Source organism: Penicillium taxi, assembly GCF_028828555.1.
Source record: "Penicillium taxi strain IBT 34144 chromosome Unknown utg000004l_segment0_segment0, whole genome shotgun sequence".
Classification (NCBI taxonomy): Eukaryota; Fungi; Ascomycota; class Eurotiomycetes; order Eurotiales; family Aspergillaceae; genus Penicillium; species Penicillium taxi.
In genome coordinates, this window is record NW_026643206.1 from 3878568 (window position 1) to 3896395 (window position 17828).

The 17828-nt window shown below is 45.3% G+C and overlaps 7 protein-coding genes across 7 annotated transcripts; 5 read left to right on the plus strand and 2 right to left on the minus strand.

Annotated features, from left to right (window-relative positions):
• Positions 1-481: 481 nt before the first annotated feature.
• Positions 482-1663, minus strand: N7495_006322 (uncharacterized protein; the record flags this gene model as incomplete). Its single annotated transcript, XM_057208973.1, has 1 exon — positions 482-1663. One exon carries the CDS (start codon positions 1661-1663, stop codon positions 482-484), a length of 1182 nt encoding a protein of 393 aa, XP_057062747.1.
• A 1029-nt stretch (positions 1664-2692) lies between these two features.
• N7495_006323 (uncharacterized protein) lies at positions 2693-3050 on the plus strand (the record flags this gene model as incomplete). The annotated part of the gene is made up of 2 exons (XM_057208974.1): positions 2693-2837; positions 2995-3050. The coding sequence occupies 2 exons, from the start codon at positions 2693-2695 to the stop codon at positions 3048-3050; spliced, it is 201 nt and encodes a 66-aa protein (XP_057062748.1).
• A 1842-nt stretch (positions 3051-4892) lies between these two features.
• Positions 4893-7458, minus strand: N7495_006324 (WD40 repeat domain-containing protein; the record flags this gene model as incomplete). The annotated part of the gene is made up of 2 exons (XM_057208975.1): positions 4893-7091; positions 7141-7458. 2 exons carry the CDS (start codon positions 7456-7458, stop codon positions 4893-4895), a joined length of 2517 nt encoding a protein of 838 aa, XP_057062749.1.
• Positions 7459-9700: 2242 nt separating this feature from the next.
• On the plus strand, positions 9701-10752 carry N7495_006325 (uncharacterized protein; the record flags this gene model as incomplete). Its single annotated transcript, XM_057208976.1, has 3 exons — positions 9701-9784; positions 9836-10376; positions 10430-10752. Coding segments are annotated over 3 exons (948 nt in total), but the record flags the coding sequence as incomplete, so codon positions are not given.
• Positions 10753-13043: 2291 nt separating this feature from the next.
• On the plus strand, positions 13044-13256 carry N7495_006326 (uncharacterized protein; the record flags this gene model as incomplete). Its single annotated transcript, XM_057208977.1, has 1 exon — positions 13044-13256. The coding sequence occupies one exon, from the start codon at positions 13044-13046 to the stop codon at positions 13254-13256; it is 213 nt and encodes a 70-aa protein (XP_057062751.1).
• A 1610-nt stretch (positions 13257-14866) lies between these two features.
• N7495_006327 (uncharacterized protein) lies at positions 14867-15187 on the plus strand (the record flags this gene model as incomplete). Its single annotated transcript, XM_057208978.1, has 2 exons — positions 14867-14984; positions 15084-15187. The coding sequence occupies 2 exons, from the start codon at positions 14867-14869 to the stop codon at positions 15185-15187; spliced, it is 222 nt and encodes a 73-aa protein (XP_057062752.1).
• A 1781-nt stretch (positions 15188-16968) lies between these two features.
• On the plus strand, positions 16969-17712 carry N7495_006328 (Alpha/Beta hydrolase protein; the record flags this gene model as incomplete). Its single annotated transcript, XM_057208979.1, has 1 exon — positions 16969-17712. The coding sequence occupies one exon, from the start codon at positions 16969-16971 to the stop codon at positions 17710-17712; it is 744 nt and encodes a 247-aa protein (XP_057062753.1).
• Between the last annotated feature and the right edge of the window lie 116 nt (positions 17713-17828).

Sequence of the window (17828 nt, forward strand, 5' to 3'; positions counted from 1 at the left end):
TTCCGTATCACCTGAGATGTCCTAATAGTATGCCCAATTTCATTACAATTTGAATACCTTCCAGCTGCCTTTTTGACGATAATAAGGCCTTCTAAATGCAATTTTTGTCTTTTCTTTTAGTGTAGGTGGCTTGATTAAAGGCTCTAGTATTGGAATCCAGTCTATAGCCTCTCTTTGAAACCCAATTCTCCAGAACATATGGATATCGTGTTTTCGCGCAAATAGACCTTCAATCCGATGCGCACAGCACTAAGTTTACGTATTTTTGGTTTTGGGGTGGATGTAGCAATTCCCGCAGAATACTACCTTTTTAAGGTTCTAAGGGAAAATCAGTCCAATATAAGAAAAACTAGAAGATATCATACCAGAGCAACAATCTTGAATAATCGCAAATAGTGAGACTTCTATGGATGTATAACAATATTACTCGAGCAATAACCATATTGCACTAGCAAGATCCCGGACACACACATGAAGCAACTTAAAGCAAGTCTTCGCAATATTCCTTGTACTCCTGCATGAAGTCCTCAATGCTGAATCGACTTTCCAGATTTCGTTCTTCTAGTATGATTTTGCCAGCCTGGCTATACCCGCTCTTGAACTTTCTAAACAGTCCGGGAGTTCTAAGATAATGAGGGATGAAAAGTTGATTGTCGCCGAGGATCATGGCGGCTTTAAAAGCCTGATACACAGCCTCCGGCTCGTCCGTGAAGTTAACCTCATCACATTGACCGAAGTCAAGAAGATAAATAGAGGTGACCCGGTTGTGGAAATCTGACAAAGCCGACAATGATGATGGCAGAAATTGCTGTACACTTTCCTGGGTTGAGGTTCCGATCACAAACTCCACATCGTCACCAGTGACACCAGCTCCCCAGTGCATTATAGCGTATGCCTTGCCCATTGAGGTGGCAAGTTCATCAAGGTCCATGTGAAGGTCTTCCATTGACTGTAGATAAAGTGGAAAGTTTCGGAGTGAAAACTGTCCTGGTCCATTCTGCTTGCCCATATATGGCCTTACGAAACAATGCTTGTTTTCTGGACAATTGAGAAGCTCTTCAATCTTTTCAGTTGACGACTTGGGGGAAAAGCGAGTGATCAGAGCTCGGCGAACAACCTTTGTTAAGGGGAGAACCCGTTCCATCTTCACAATATCCCCACGTTGACGGTATGGTTGAGGGAGTTTGGAGAAAATGCTCGACCAAAACACATCATTTTCTGCCGCAATAAACTCCAGTGGACGGGGAACCCGTATCGTGATTTGCAAGATTGGACTGTATATCTCAAAGGCCGCAGATACTGCACAATGGAGTTTGTATTCATGGCGTAGGTTTGACTTCTTGGTTGCGTTTCCAGGACTCTCCAGTTTCAGGGCAGTGGGAAAACCGACCTGCTCGAAGATTACTCCCTGAAGACCTGCACCAATCTGGTTGATAGTCTGAAATCTGGGATTATTACGAGCATATTGGTGGCGTCTGGAGAATGAGGAGGTGGTAGTGATTGTTGTTTGGACGCTGAGGGATCGGTTGAGAGCCTCAAATTCTGACATCTGCTCCAAGTCTTCGGCCAGATACTTGCGGGAGACGTCCGCATCCCGTGCTTTGTATGAAGCATGACTGTATATACTATCACTCGAGAGTACTTCGGCTCGACGATTAGGCATTATGAATGTATTTTGTATGTGGTTTGGCGATGGGGTTTTGTATGTGGTTTGGCGATGGGGGATTGAGACAAGTGACAGAGACAAAAAATTGGCAACCATGGAAGGTGCCCGCCTTTAGGGTACCAAATTTATGACTTTTGAGTTGGAATAGGCAAAACCATATACCTTAGTACCAATTTCATGTTTAGCTCTTTTTATTATTATAATATACATCATTAAGAATGAGTTTTCGGCGAAGGTCCTTCATCCAGAATAGCTCGAGTCTTGAGCACCGACCAATCATCAACTTATACAGACTGTTATAGATGAGTAGATAGATGGCTACCACCGCTATAAGAATATCACTCAACACTAATAAAGGCAGCTTAGAGAGTAGAGTTTTATATATGCCATCTATGTCTTTCTGGATGTAGCCTTTAATGAAAGTGTTGATATTAGACAGAAGAGTTGGCCCTTTTCCGAGGGGTGATAGGAACGGGTTCTTCATTTGTCGTTTTTACATCTTGAGGAGTACAATACTTAGAGGGTCCGTGAGGAAGACCGTACGTTTTAAAGTTTTCCATAGTTATTACCTTCCACCATGTCGAGATCTTATTGTCATCATCAAATTCCGGATCTAGCTCATCGAAAAAGGCATTACAGTCAACGATCTTTATCGTGTGTTAAGGATTACTCTTGAAGGCGGCATAATTGTTAAGAAACAATGATCTAGGACTAGATTATATTGATTGATTATTGAGCAGCTTTACTCAATTTACATTCATCCCTATAACTCTAGTGTAGAGACTCATGACGCTAAGCCGAAATGGATAAGACTAAACTTAATAGCGTAATTCACCACCCGTCTGAAATGGTGTAAGTCGAGGTGACGGCGGAAACACCGCGTGGTTTTCCAGGGTAGAATCGTGGGATTTCAGCTACCGCTACCCGCCTAACGACACGGTATGGCCTATATTATTGTAGTTACTTTATTTGTCGTGTTTATCTATTCTTTCTTCACTATCTACACCCCTCTCTCTTTGATTCAAAATGTCAAATTCTGAACCCTACTACAGTGATTTCAAAGGTCCTCCTTATATTCCTCCACCACCTCCCACTATTCAGGAGAGAGTGGATGGAACGGCGTACGGAGATCCGACCAGCATTATCCTCAATTCAGTGTTCTACAAGGCTGGTATATATATGGAACTTGCGCATAATCTTCCGTTCGGAAGATTCTTATAGCCTTTTTGGCTCAGTGGAATAGTCTACAAGCGCAAGTGTAGATCGTTACACTGATGGTAGCTTCGAGATCGTCAAGATTGCTTGTTTCGCTTATATCGACTAAATAGATGAACAGACAGCTTGTTCAAACGGCCTGCGCGGTCGGGATGGTCGACTGGAGTAGCATGCACGGCGTCTTGAGCCTGGCTGATGGCAGCTTCGAGATCGTCAAGATCGCTTGTCAACTAATATTGATTGGACAGAAGATAAGAGGTGATTTCTTAGCATTTCTGCGCGGCCGAGATGATCGACTGGGTAGAAGGGAGTAAGAGAAGTTTAGAGTCTTTAAGACAGTCTTCGTAGAGTCTTCGTGTTGAGTGATGTCCGTAGTGATGTCCGGGTCAACATCAGGTTTTGAAGTACCGCCGGCATTAGCATGCTGCATAGTGTATGTACTGCTTCACAGTACGTGAATCATGCATCTCGCTTCGTGGGCTCCCTGTTGTTGAGCCAGCTTCTAGCTAGCCTCCGTCTCACCTTGACACTCGGCATCGCCGAGGCGTGGTCTACAATCCTTCCAAACAAGGCAGTTTCGTAGCAGGGATTATTAACTCAATTTTGACCAACATGCAGCCAGGCCCTTAGCCTTAGTGCCGCGTGATATTTCATTATATAATTTGCACATTTCACCTACCATAATTAAAAGCTTGCACCACTTCCCTCTTTCCCACAAAACCTATTAGCTTCTTACAAAATGATAAAGATGATAATGCAAGAGATTTGATCATCGCCTTTGATCTCCCAGAACCAGAAACAGTGCCAGGTGTGATAGAATTACCCCGCTATCCTCCAAGGACTGAGCCAACGCCAAAAGTAAGAAGGCAAATGCTTTTCACTAAATTTTGCTGACCATTTGTTCTTATAGGGATACATTGGTGGATTGGTCCGAATGGTGAAAAGGGTACCCCCTTGTGTGTGGGTGATGAATCAACATTCAGAAGAGATTACAGTCGTGGTCTCTAAATATAGGCCAAGTCAACTTCTTATGAGTGCAGGATTATCGGCTACGCCCATGGGAACGGGGCTGAACGTCACAACTACTATAAAAATTTGTCTTTATCCGTCACAGAATTTGGTAGATGCCTACTCCTACTAACCCTTGTTTGTCACGTAGACTGACACGGCAGACTTTGCGCTCACGGAAGTCGCACCCAAGAAGCAAATCAGTCCAAGATCCGAGCAACAGTTCACTCAGCGCAGGGAATTCGCACCAAGCATAAATACTAGTATAGGTGGTGAAACTCTAGGCAGTGTCGTTAGTGAGCGCCAAAATATGGGTTTGCCTGACTGGCGCTTTAACAACTCTTTATGTCTTCCTCGTCCTACTTAAGCAGTATCATGGACATGGATACGAGGTGGTCACTACTACTACTTCCGGGGTGTTCTGACTCTCAAAGTTGCAACAATTGGGAAAAACCATCCAAAAGTTCCATTTACCGGTACTGTGTCTATATCATTGAAGCACCGGCATCTCTGGAGAAAATCAAAAACCCTTCAGTTTCTTATCAAATTCTCTCCGCCCGAGACTCAAATTGAAGACGTATCCGCAAAAATTGAAACGTTCCAAAGTTCTATCACATCATAACTGTGCAAATCGTTGATGGCTTAAACAGCTAAAAGCGAGCGAAGAATAGAACCGCAGTGTCAAACAATGAAGAACGTGCTGCAAAGTTGATTTTTTCAATAAATTTGAGTCTTTAAACATGATTTGTCTGACGAAATTGCCAGCTATTCATAGTTTGGGGTTACAACTTGTGTCATGGATTCAGTATGTTTGTCTGAGTTCTCACCCCTAAACGCTAGTTACGTCGTATATTGTTTCCACGATTTCGGATAAAACTTTAATTAGAAACCATCAGAGAAATATTCAAGCATCACGCAACAAAGTTATATACTGAGAAATTTGCAGGGTTAGAGGATCAGGGGATTAGATAAAGAAGGTCAATGGAGCGAGAGAAAAGCAGGTTCAGAGTATTTGTTCCATCAATGTGCTGAAGCTTAAAATAAAGACTCGGCCATTGGGGTACCCAAGAGCAAGAGTGCTCTCATTTACAGCTGAAACTGTAAAGTCACGATACTCAACGGGCAGCCACAGTATATTCTCACCTCTGAAGGATATGAAGTTATTGGCAATTGATATCTGATGGTTTCCTCGTTGAGCAAAGCTATGTCGGCTCGCAGTAGTCTGTCGCTCTTGGCCAGTTGCCGTATCCCAGAGCCTGATAGTCTTGTCGCGTGAGCCTGAGGCTATTGTTCGACCGTCGGGGGAGAATACCACTGAGTTAATGTAGCCAGAATGGCCCTTAAGGGTCTGTCGCTCTTGGCCAGTTGCTATATCCCAGAGCCTGATAGTCTTGTCGTGTGAGCCTGAGGCTAGTGTTCGACCGTCGGGGGAGAACACCACTGAGTTAATGTAGCCAGAATAGCCCTTAAGGGTCTGTCGCTCTTGGCCAGTTGCCGTATCCCAGAGCCTGATAGTCTTGTCGCCTGAGCCTGAGGCTAGTGTTTGACCGTCAGGGGAGAAAACTACTGAAATAATTATATCAGAATGGCCCTTAAGGGTCTTTTGCTCTTGGCCAGTTATCGTATCCCAAAGCCTGATTATATCGTCGCTGGAGCCTGAGGCTAGTGTCCGACCGTCGGGGGAGAACACCACTGAGTTAATTTTATCAGAATGGCCCTTAAGGATCTGTCGCTCTTGGCCAGTTGCTGTATCCCAGAGCCTGATAGTCTTGTCGTGTGAGCCTGAGGCTATTGTTCGACCGTCGGGGGAGAACACCACTGACATAATTTCCCTAGAATGGCCCTTGAGAGTCTTTGGCTCTTGGCCAGTTGCTGTATCCCAGAGCCTGATAGTATTGTCGTGTAAGGCTGAGGCTAGTGCTCGACCGTCGGGGGAAAACACCACTGAGAGAATTTCATCAGAATGGCCCTTAAGGATCTGTCGCTCTTGGCCAGTTGCCGTATCCCAGAGCCTGATAGTCTTATCGCGTGAGCCTGAGGCTAGTGTTCGACCGTCGGGGGAGAACACCACTGACATAATCCAATCAGAATGACCCTCAAGGGTCTGTCGCTCTTGGTCAGTTGCCGTATCCCAGAGCCTGATAGTCTTGTCGCTTAAGCCTGAGGCTAGTGTTCGACCGTCGGGGGAGAACACCACTGAGAGAATTATATTAGAATGGCCCTTAAGGGTCTGTCGCTCTTGGCAAGTTGCCGTATCCCAGAGCCTGATAGTCTTGTCGTATGAGCCTGAGGCTATTGTTCGACCGTCGGGGGAGAACACCACTGAGTTAATGTAGCCAGAATGGCCCTCAAGCGTCTGTCGCTCTTGACCAGCTGCCGTATCCCAGAGCCTGATAGTCTTATCGTGTGAGCCTGAGGCTAGTGTTCGACCGTCGGGGGAGAACACTACTGAGTTAATTTCCCTAGAATGGCCCTCAAGCGTCTGTCGCTCTTGGCCATTTGCCGTATCCCAGAGCCTGATAGTCTTGTCGCGTGAGCCTGAGGCTAGTGTTCGACCGTTGGGGGAGAACACCACTGAGAGAATTATATTAGAATGGCCCTTAAGGGTCTGTCGCTCTTGGCAAGTTGCTATATCCCAGAGCCTGATAGTCTTGTCGTATGAGCCTGAAGCTATTGTTCGACCGTCGGGAGAGAATACCACTGAGTTAATTTCCCTAGAATGGCCCTTAAGGGTCTGTCGCTCTTGGCCAGTTGCCGTATCCCAGAGCCTGATAGTCTTGTCGTATGAGCCTGAAGCTATTGTTCGACCGTCGGGGGAGAACACCACTGACATAATCCAATCAGAATGGCCTTCAAGGGTCTGTCGCTCTTGGCCAGTTACCGTATCCCAAAGCCTGATAGTATTGTCGCTTGAGCCTGAGGCTAGTGTTCGACCGTCGGGGGAGAACACCACTGAGAGAATGTAGCCAGAATGGCCCTCAAGTATCTGTAGTTCCGCACTCCAGGATTCCTCGACATCTGATAATGCGCCTATCCAATGTCTCTCTTTACGAAAATTTTCTTTTATGATAGATTTCATGGGAGCAAACACCAGTCCCGCGTAGTATAGTTGAAGTGGTGCATTTCCAGCAATATGTCCGAACTTCAAAACAAAACGCCGGGAATCAGTAAAAAATTCTGATACTTCCTTTACTGATTCATTCTATAATCCTTATTAGTGTGCATATCCTAATCATTTTTTAATGACTTACTCCGATGATCTCCTGCAAAGTTTCCAGCGCCTCTATAGACTCAGAACTAAACCCAAAGATGCTCATAGCCTCTAACCAATGAAGCAAGTGTTGTTTCAGAAAGATGTAGACTTTTTCTGTTACACGTGAACTCGCATCGCTTCGTTCGAGATGGCGTACCCAATAACGGCTAGGATATCGGACCCGGCGGCACCTCTCTTTTATCGCTGTATTGTTTTGACCATGGTATCGATCTTCAGCATCACAAATATCCCGTTTAAGGCCTTTGCCCACATCGTTCATCAATTTGAGACATCTTTCAAACATGAAATCATGCATTTGTCTCTCGTGAATATAAAAGATGATTCCGATGGCTTTACTGATAGATTGTCTGAGGGCTTTATGAAGTAAGCCTATTAGCAACGAGGGTCTTTGTTTTCGAGAGAGCGTTTGTAAATATACCACGGAAAAGAAACCGAATATGAGCCCAAGTTGCTGTACGAGTCCTCGGAGGCAAATAGCCACAGTTGTTAATATAGCATAATCCAACCACCATAGCTTGAAGTGACGTTCACGTAGCCAGCTCGCTATAGAGAGCAGAATCGGCGAGACCGACCAGCACACCTCCTCAGATATCAGGCTTGATGAGTTCTGTAGGAGGAATTCTTTCAGAGAGAGATGAATCAACTCAAATGCCTGATCCCCAGAGTCATCTGTCACGATCGAAAGAATGTGCTTAAAAGTGTTATCAAGGGCTTCGTCGATTATAAAGCGGCTAGATGTAGTAAAAGCGCCCAGCTCTTCCCTCGTTAGTGGACGTAGTGAAACGATCAGGCATCTGAAGATCTCCATCATTTCATTGAATATAGACTTTCCTTGTAGATGCTCAAGTATATCAGAAAGCATCCTGATGTACATTGCATCTAACCCAAATGGAAGTAGCGTTTCAAGGAATGCGGAATCTCCATCAACTATTCGTTGCTGAGTCTCCGTATCCTTTAGAAGGGAGATTGCCAAAGCCACCCATAGAAAAGTACCGTTGGCTCGTTTGGTTAAGATATCACAGAATTCACGTTTCTTTACTTCTTCTTTGAGCGAGCAGTCTTCACTCACAATAGCCCAAATGTCTCTTTTAGTCCATTGTAGACACTTATCTGTATGGAGATCAATTATTAGATTCTCTTGATGATGCATCTTCAGCGGGCGGCTAAAGATGACAATTTTGACGGTATTATTTCTTTCTTGCCAATTTCGGTCGTCACATAGCTTTCTTAATTGAGCCGTTAAGTGGCTCCTTGAACGGCTATCACATTCATCTAGTCCATCTAGCACAAGGTAAACCCGATTGCTATGGGCTTTCTTCTGTATCATCTTCTCGAGACAATCCCAGAGATCTGAGATATAGTCGTCACTCAAAAGATCTTGTTCTATGCCAAAGAACTTATTTGAGATCACCGGGTATAATTCCTCGGAATTTTCGAGCTCCAAGAGCTGGTTCAAAAGGCTTAGAACAACAGCAAGCTCCGTAGAACGCATGATGTTTCTTGTGTCGCAAAAGTAACTCAGTACCATCGGAGAGGTCCTTCCTAGTTGAGAAATCAAACTTGTGGAAAGATAAGTCTTCCCCTTCCCGGGACCACCTAAAATCCAGAGTAAGCCGTGGCTTGTTTGGTCGCCGATCCATTGTTGGAAAGTATCAATGTTTTGGAGCCATTTACAGGTTTGAGGATTGACGTCTTTTTTCCGGGGAGTAGGGCCGATTTTTAAGAGTAGAGCTCCCTTGATCTTTTCGTTGGTGGTTTTGTTCGCTATCATGGATCAATTAAGGATTCTTTAAGGAAATTATATAACTTACCACCAATATTGATATTCCCATTAATCTGAGCCGCGAAAGGCTGAGCAATGTTGTGGCTTATATTGTGATGATACACATCCATTGAAAAGGCCGTATTTCACATCAGTTGACTTTAAGCGTCCGGAAAACTTGATCAAACTAGGTACTATAAAGGATTTTGAGGTCGCAAAAAGAATTCTCTTTAGGAAGTGAGGGAAGAGGTTTGTGCTTCCCGCTTCAAATTCTTTTTAGCCTAGATGGGGGGGGGGGGGGGGGGCTGAAGACTGGGAGGGGAATTTCATTTCGACAAATTCGAGTCAACCCAAATGATGTACACGTCATATATACGCTTTAAAATAAGTTCTGCTCTCTCTTATCGTGCATCTGCTTATGCTACTACTTTAACTATGATTGGCACTTACAGGGTTTATGAAAACCGAGCTAAAGCGGGTGTGGTCACATTTGAAAATCAACTTAATGCATATTTATTTATAGGAGCGCCAAGGAAAGACACAAATCCTGACTAGTCAAGGGCAAGCAGATCGATGTATGACACGTCATATATAAGCGCTACGATCTTTGTATGTTTCTTGGTGCAGAATAAGCCTATCTGCTTGGTTACAATTCGTCAACAATTGATACCGTTCTAGCTACATAAATTTGCAAACCCTCACAATTACTAAAAAAGTTACATTACTTTATCTAGAGTCGCGGAATTCATCTAATTCTCTGTCAACCCTCCCGTAGACTGCTCTCTCTGGTGCTAAAGAGGGACCGATTCGAGCCTTTGTTTATAACAAATCTATTGTTCTATCCACCATCATCATCATGGTTAGTGGACGAGGAATTTTCAACTTAGAGCCTTGCTTACTCTAACAAAAGGACCCTCTATCTGTCACAGCTGCTATCCTGGCCTTCCTTGAAACATCAATTGGTATCATCAGTCGACTCAGGGATGCTTACTCACGCCAACAGACTCAACTGAGCTTGTTGGAAGGGCACCATGAAGAGCTGCAGGGTACTCAAAATGTCATACAGGTTGTTCATAATGAACAGTGCCTCCATACGGCAGCTATGTCATCTGAGCTAGCAAAAATGAAAGATCTGTCGCAGAATCTTCTCACGTTTCTGAAGCTACTAGATCCGCAGGAGAAGTCTGTTCCACGACAGATCGCTCATCAGCTAACCAGCGGATCACGAGACGAGAAGAAGCTCAAAAGCATTTCTGAAAGCATGACTGCCGTGAAGGCAAATATCTTTATATATATTCAGGTTGCTGCTGTCGGAATAACACGTGATGGCCAAAGCAACATTATAGCCAACACAGCAAAGATCATGCAGCTTGATCAGACTATACGAGAGTCACTTGGTGACGGACAAGGATTGAAAATTGCTAGTTTGATAAAGGATCAACCTCGACGAGGTACGTATCTTAAAGTTAGCTCATAACTTATATGTATACTAAACTATAAACAGAAGATGGTACAGTTGTTCTGGACCCAGACGACCTACGTAAGATGGGCGTTTCAAGTCCCAATGGTGGGACTTCTCGAATCATTGTTGGCAATTTAACGCGCTTACAAGCGCTCCAGATCAACGGGCCAATCGGTGAAGATGAGTGGAAGGCCGTCAGCCACCTTGAGATCAGAGGTAATGAGGCTGGTGCAGCAAGCTCACAGGTGAACTATCCTGTCTCTGGTACGGTCTTCGCCTCTCTTCTGTTTAACCATTTCATCAAATACATCTTGCTATTCGTTTTGATTTATCTTCCTTTCAATTATTTTTTCACAAAGAACTGATCAAATCTCATTCTGTGCTGGCTAATTAAGACAGCAGCAGAAACTTGAGCGCTAGTCTTTCGCAGTTTGCTTTTTTTAGATAGGACTTTCATTACATTGGCAGAAGGATGGAAACATTTCTTAGTTCTGTTAATCTGCTGCACCTAAATGTAAATCATCAAATAAGTTGTCTCAGGAACTCAGTATCTGAGTAAAATAATTGCATAGACAAGAAAACAATATAATTCATAATCTGTAATAAGAAAATTACGGTTGTCCTCAGAAAAATGTAGTTGGCTCAATAATACTTTCACGCTAAGTTCTTGGCAGTGGGGCCGAAGAATAATCAAAGTGTGCTTGAAGGTCAGACCGATTTTGAGAATGACTATATCAGTTGGGCACAGGAGGCTGTGGCTGCAACTCCACTCGATACTCCTGACCGCGCCACTTATCTGAGCAATCTATCTAATCATCTCTCCTGTCAATATGATCGAACGGGAAATGTCGATGATCTCGAAGCTGCTATCAGCTGGGCGCAGGAGGCCGTGACTGCCACTCCACTCGACCATCCTGACCACGCAGCTTATCTAAGTAATCTGTCTAATTATATGTTCAAACAATCTGATCGAACGGGGAATGTTGAAAATCTCAAAGCTACTATCGGCCGGGCTCAGGATGCCGTGGCCGCCACTCCACCCGATCATCCTAGCTACGCACTTTACCTAAATAACCTGTCTAATTGTCTGTTCAAACTATATGATCGAGCGGGAAATGTTGATGATCTCGAAGCTGCTATCAGCTGGGCACAGAAGGCCGTGGCCGCCACTCCATTCGATCATACTGACCGCCTAGGTCGTCTCAGCAACCTGTCCGCTCATATATCCAGTCGATATAATCGAACGGGAAATGTTGATGATCTCGAAGCTGCTATCACCTGGGAACAGGACGCTGTGAAGGCTACTCCACTCTATCATCCTGACCGCGCACATCGTCTAAGTAACCTGTCTTCTTGTATATCTAGGCGATATGCTAGAACAGGAAATGTCGATGATCTCGAAGCTGCTATCAGCTGGGCACAGGAGGCCGTGGCTGCAACTCTACTCGATCATCCTGGCCGCGCCGGTTGTCTGAACAATCTGTCTGCTCATCTCGCTTATCGATATGAGCGAACAGGCAATCTTGATGATCTCGAAGCTGCCATCACCCGGGTTCAGAATGCCGTAGCTTCTACTCCACTCGATCATCCTAACAGCGCCGGTCGTCTAATTAATCTATCTAATCATCTGTCCAGTCGATATGATCGAACGCGCAATCTCGAGAATTTCGAAGCTTCACTCGAGAATCTTTCTATCGCTACCCTGCTCGCCAATGCTTTGCCATCTACCCGTGTCGTAGCCGCTCGCCGACTCCTCCGCTTTTTAGTGAGCCACAACCGCTGGCAAGAAGCCTCCTCAATCGCAAAGCAGACTACCCCCCCCCCCTTCTGCCCCTTATTTATGGCCATCATCTTAGCCGTGAGGATCAGCAATACGCGATAACCTAGACCGCAGGTCTTGCTGCAGATATCTGCACTATCTACCACCACCAAAATCAAGCCGACAAAGCCCTTCAGAATCTTGATTTCGGCCGCGGTCTGATCCTAGGCTATTATTGATAGTCGAACGCATGCGAATCAGCTACATACCGAGCATCCTCGCCTAGCTAGTGAGTATGATCACCTTCCATTCATTTTATCGTGGCCTATACAGTCCGCGGATCCCTCGGAAAGTGCACGACTACTTGAGGAAAAGAAAAATGCTCCCCGCTAGCTAGATTTCTGTCTATAATCCATTCGTCGACAGCCAGGATACAAGCAGCTTCTGTCAGAGCCAACTGTTCCAGACCTGACTTCCCAAGCTGCCGATGGCCCGGTGGTCGCTATCAACATCACTGACTTTGGCAGTCATGCAGCCGTCGTCTTAGAAAGTGGGATTTACTCTATCAATCTACCATCTCTGCGTGCTCTATCCTACTTTATATTAGAAGGTTTACTTCGCCGATTCAAGGCCCAGGGCCAGCGTGGTCCGCGCGACATCCAAACTGAGCTAGAAATACAACATCCAGGCGTCAGACTTGCCGAGTCATACTATGATCCTGATGCCCTTTCCTGGCTATAGGACTCTTATGTCGAGCCAATTTTGGAATTCATTACTACTCATACAGCTTCCCCTCCGCCGAAGAAGCTGTATCGCATCTAGTGGATAGGAACTGGTACAGCTAGCTCACTTCCATTCCATGCTGCTAGACGTCACCGCGACCTAGGTCAAAATACTATGGACCGTGCTATATCATCATACACGCCTAGTATCAAAGCACTCGCCTATTCACGGTCCCAACTATCGAAGAAAACCGCCCGGAACAATAATATTTCGGTAGCCATTATAGCTATGCCCACCACACCAGGCGAAATACCGCTTCCTGGTATCGTGCCTGAGATTAAGGCGATTGAAAACGCGGCCGGTTTAGTCTTCACCACCAAGGTGTAGTCGCATCCAGGATCTGCGGCGGCGATAGAGACTATTCGTGGTATTGACATTATCCACTTTGCGTGTCACGGCTCTTCTAACCCCATTAACCCGTCTGAAAGCCATCTTCTCCTCCAGAAAGATAGCCCGTCCGGCTAGTCAGTCGATCGACTCACGGTGCAGCAAATCTTGGATTTAATTTTTCGCCGTGCACGTGTCGCCTTCTTATCTGCATGCTCCACCGCTGAGGATGCCGCAACCAAATTTACGGACGAGGCGATTCATCTGGCTAGCGCGTTTCAGGTGGCCGGCTTTAGGCATGTTATTACCTCTCCGTGGACGGTGAATGATGCTGTTTATGCAGATGTGGCATATCATTTCTATCGACACCTGGCTCAGCACACCAGCGAATTTCACACTCAAAAAGTAATCGCCGAAGCACTGCACGCGGCTGTGCTCCAAATCAGCCAGCAGGAGGAACCAAATACCTGGGCGTCATTTGTTCATTATGGCACTTGAGTATTGGCGACTGACGCTCCTAGGTCTTGAGCTTGATGCCTGGTCTTGATGAGGCTCTTTTTATCTACACCCAACACATTTTCCTAATGTTGTCGAATTGAACGGCACGCACTTATGAATGAAACTCAGGTGCTGTTCACACGACACATCTTTTTTCCTCGAAGACTCGATCTGCAACACAGGTTTTGACCGCCTGGCTGGCTCAAAGGCCGCGCGAAAAGAACTACTCCTCTGATGTAACAAGGACAACAAATCTTTAGTCAACAAACCAAGAAAGACCTTCCGCCTAAGCCCTACAATCCCACAGTACATTGGGTCTCGCTCTCGGTGGCGAGGCCAGTAAAAATAAGCAAACGATCATGGGATTCGAAATGATTCCCTGCACTTTCTTTGTTGGAGCATTTTGTTCTTCAAACGAGACACAGTCACCCTTTAGCTTCAACAGCATCATAGAAGCTAGAATCTTAACATATTGCTATGAGCAGTCCTTCTGAGCCAGGAATCCCTAGTGTATAAGGGTATTTGGCGTCAAGTTATCGGTCGGAAGCGATGGCTAGGCGTTAGCGATGGCTTCGGTCGGAAAAGAGTGTTTAATGACGCGGTTCCTTGACTCCGCAGACAGCATGTCCTTCTATCGTCATAGAGTATTCTGTTAGATGACAGGGTAGACATAGGATATAGGATGAACGATCAAGAATTAAAGGATACCCGACCGTGGGTTCCTTCATCAGAGAGGGTGGAGGTCTAGGCAGGATATAGTTAAATGGAGGAGTTGTCCAAGATCGTTTTCCATATATCACGAGAAAACCGGACAGGAAATCCTCATCTAATCCTAGCTATTTCATTGACCTGAAAATTTTCTACCCTATTTGCCCAGTGATAGAATGGCACGCATTTTTTGAAGGTCGGGTAGGGTAACAGCATCTATAGTTGCCCGCGCTGGTTTATCATCTGGCAGCCGCTCTTTGGCCAGGCCAGCACCAGCATTCCTGAGATGAGATTATGACCTCTAGTGTCGCGTGACATTTCATTATATAACTTGCGCATTTCACCTACCATAATTAAAAGCACCACTTCCCTCTTTCCCACAAAACCTATTAGCTTCTTACAAAATGGAAAATCATGGTAAGGCGTTCTGGAAAAATGATGAAAATGATAAAGATGATAAAGATGATAATGCAAGAGATTTGATCATCGCCTTTGATCTGCCAGAACCAGAAACAGTGCCAGGTGTGATAGAATTACCCCGCTATCCTCCAAGGACTGAGCCAACGCCAAAAGTAAGAAGGCAAATGCTTTTCACTTAATTTTGCTGATTTATTCTTGTAGGGATATATTGGTGGATTAGTCTGAACGATGAAAAGGGCACCTCCTTGTGTGTGGGCGATGAATCAACACTCGGAGGAGATCACGGTCGTTGTCTCCAAATATAGGCCAAGTCGCCTTCTCACGGGGGCAGGATTATCGGCTACGTCCACGGAAGCGGGGTTGAACTTCACAAGCACTGTAAACATTTGTTTTTATACACAATTTGATGTCTACTAGCCCTTTTTTAACAGACATTTGAGCTTGCAGTCTCTCGGAAGACGCTTGCTCCTTATGCAGAGGGCCTCGAATACAGTACCGCATTGTTTCCCTCTGTGGACCCGTAAAGAGGGCTTTGAAGTAATTACGGTGTTCATGGGGGCTGAACAATCACTATTTATCGAGAACGACCGAGTTCCGCTCGGTGCTATGGCTTGTTTCACGGGGAAGCCAGATTTGCGCATTGTCCGTCACTACCAGCCATCAATTAGCGGGGATTATGGGCTTGAAGATAGACCAGACCCTAAGTAGTCCACTACTACGGAACATCAAATTTAACAACATAATTATATGAAAACAAGCTATTTAACACGTGTGGAACAGGTATGGCCACAGATTCCTCATCCAAAAGATAAATCTAGTTCCTTTTTAATCATAGAGCTCGATTTTTAAGGTAGATTCGAATCACTAACACTACCCTTAATTAAATTCAAGCCAATCCAGATTTCAGCTCTAATTAGCCTCCCGTATACCCTTTTTCGTACCGAAAAGCAGCCTACATCAAGAGGCTGCTGTAGATGAGAGGTATGCGGAGGCATACAGGAAGATTATCTTATTTTTAGCGCATAATTGATCAAATTGTGGCGTAAGATGGGACGTGTTACGGGATTAGTGCAAGAATTTGTACGCTGTAAAGATCCGATTGATGAACGAAAAGGATTAACTAAGGAAGGGAAAGGGGTTCTGGGACCAGATGCTCTTATGGCTCGTCCGGCTCCGAACAGATGCCAGGAGCCCAGTCTCTCCAGAGACTGGGCATTTCATCGGGTATCGACCCGTTACATATACCTAGTTACAACTATATAGATCGAAAACTACTAACTTTTCCTAATTAGGTAGGTATGTAACTCTGGTTGTGAAGTGGTAGTTCTATTCTAGATACAATCTGATCCTCGCTCTTCTCGTCCAATCGCATCGCAGCTCGGTTGATCCAATCAGATTGGACTAATGAACGAGCCTCAGTGTCGATATTCAGACAATCAGATGACAGCCTTCAGCAAATTCTCGAAACTAGTGCACGGCTTATCATTTATGTATCCTGAAAGGCCCCGAAAGCTGTCTTCGGCAACTCATATATGTTTCTCGCCAAGAAACGCCAGTGCTCCTTCCGTCGGAATCGGTTTATCAGCTACAAAGATCCTTATCATCGAAGTGACATATTCACTATCGTACCGCGCACACTAGGCTGCCTAGACGGCGCGCTGAGTCAGGCTTAGGTGATGAGGACATCTGTAATATAAAACGCTGAGAATCTCGTTGACTCTCCGTTCTAATTTACCACATGCAGCGGTCATCACTGTATATTCGAGTTTCAATTACTTTGCAACTCTTTTGATTAAGAATCATACAATACGTTTCCCCAGTCGCATTACTTATGTTCAAACAGTGTCGCTTGCTTGTCTTCCTCAACTTTGTCGATCTTGACCATGTATACCGATAGCAGTTTCGCGGCCGCACAAGCGGTTGATCCACCGACAGTTCCTGATCTCACACCTATCGCTATAGCAGCTAGAGGCAATGAAATCACAGGCTTGGAGATCTACCAAAAGACCTCAGACGACATCACGGTAGCCAGGGCAGAGGAGCTCATGTCAGAAATGAACACAGACCAGCCCACTGGGGCCTGGACATGGCATATGGGAACGAAGATGCCCAGCAACTCCGCTATTGGAAGACCAAATCAACAGCTAAAGCTCCAATTATCATCTTTGTTCATGGCGGTAGTTGGCGATCAGGGACATATTTGGACTCGGTTGGTTCCCTAAAGGTTAATCATTTGACCCAGAAGGGCTATGCCTTCGCCACTATCAACTATACCCTCATTCCTCTTGTGACTGTGGAGCAACAGATACAGGAGGTGGTTAACTCGTTAGCATACCTGACTGATAACGCCGCCAGACTTGAATTTGATCTCGAGCGGGTCATTCCTATGGGACATAGTTCCGGCGCACATGTTGTTACCTTACTTGGGACCGACTCGAGCTACCTGGAGCGAGCAGGAATCAATATCAGTATTGTACGGGCCGCTGTATCTCTAGATGGCTCAAATTATAATGCACTCGCGGAGATCATTGATAGTCCTGGGCAAATAGCGGAGAATACTATCTTCGGGCTGGATAGCGACCCGGAGCGACTACGCGCTATGTCACCTACTTGCTATGCCCGTGCACTGAATGCCCAGGCTTTTTTGCTCCTTCATGTCCTGAAGCAGGGTGACGTTCGCCAGGCAGTCGAGCTGGCCGCGGCACTGAACGCTGCAGGCACCGAAGCTTCTTTAAACGTGTTCGAGGGCGATTTTTTCGAAGGCCATAGACAAATGCTGCTTCGACTTGGCGATCCAAATTATCCCGCGACAGTAGTCATAGATAACTAGCTCAAGATACACGTTCCTGTCGATTAGAATCCGCGGAAAGCGACCATTATTATCAAATTTTCCATTATGTTATTTAAGTTCTTACTGCGACCAGTTATAATGGAAAGAGGCTCGTG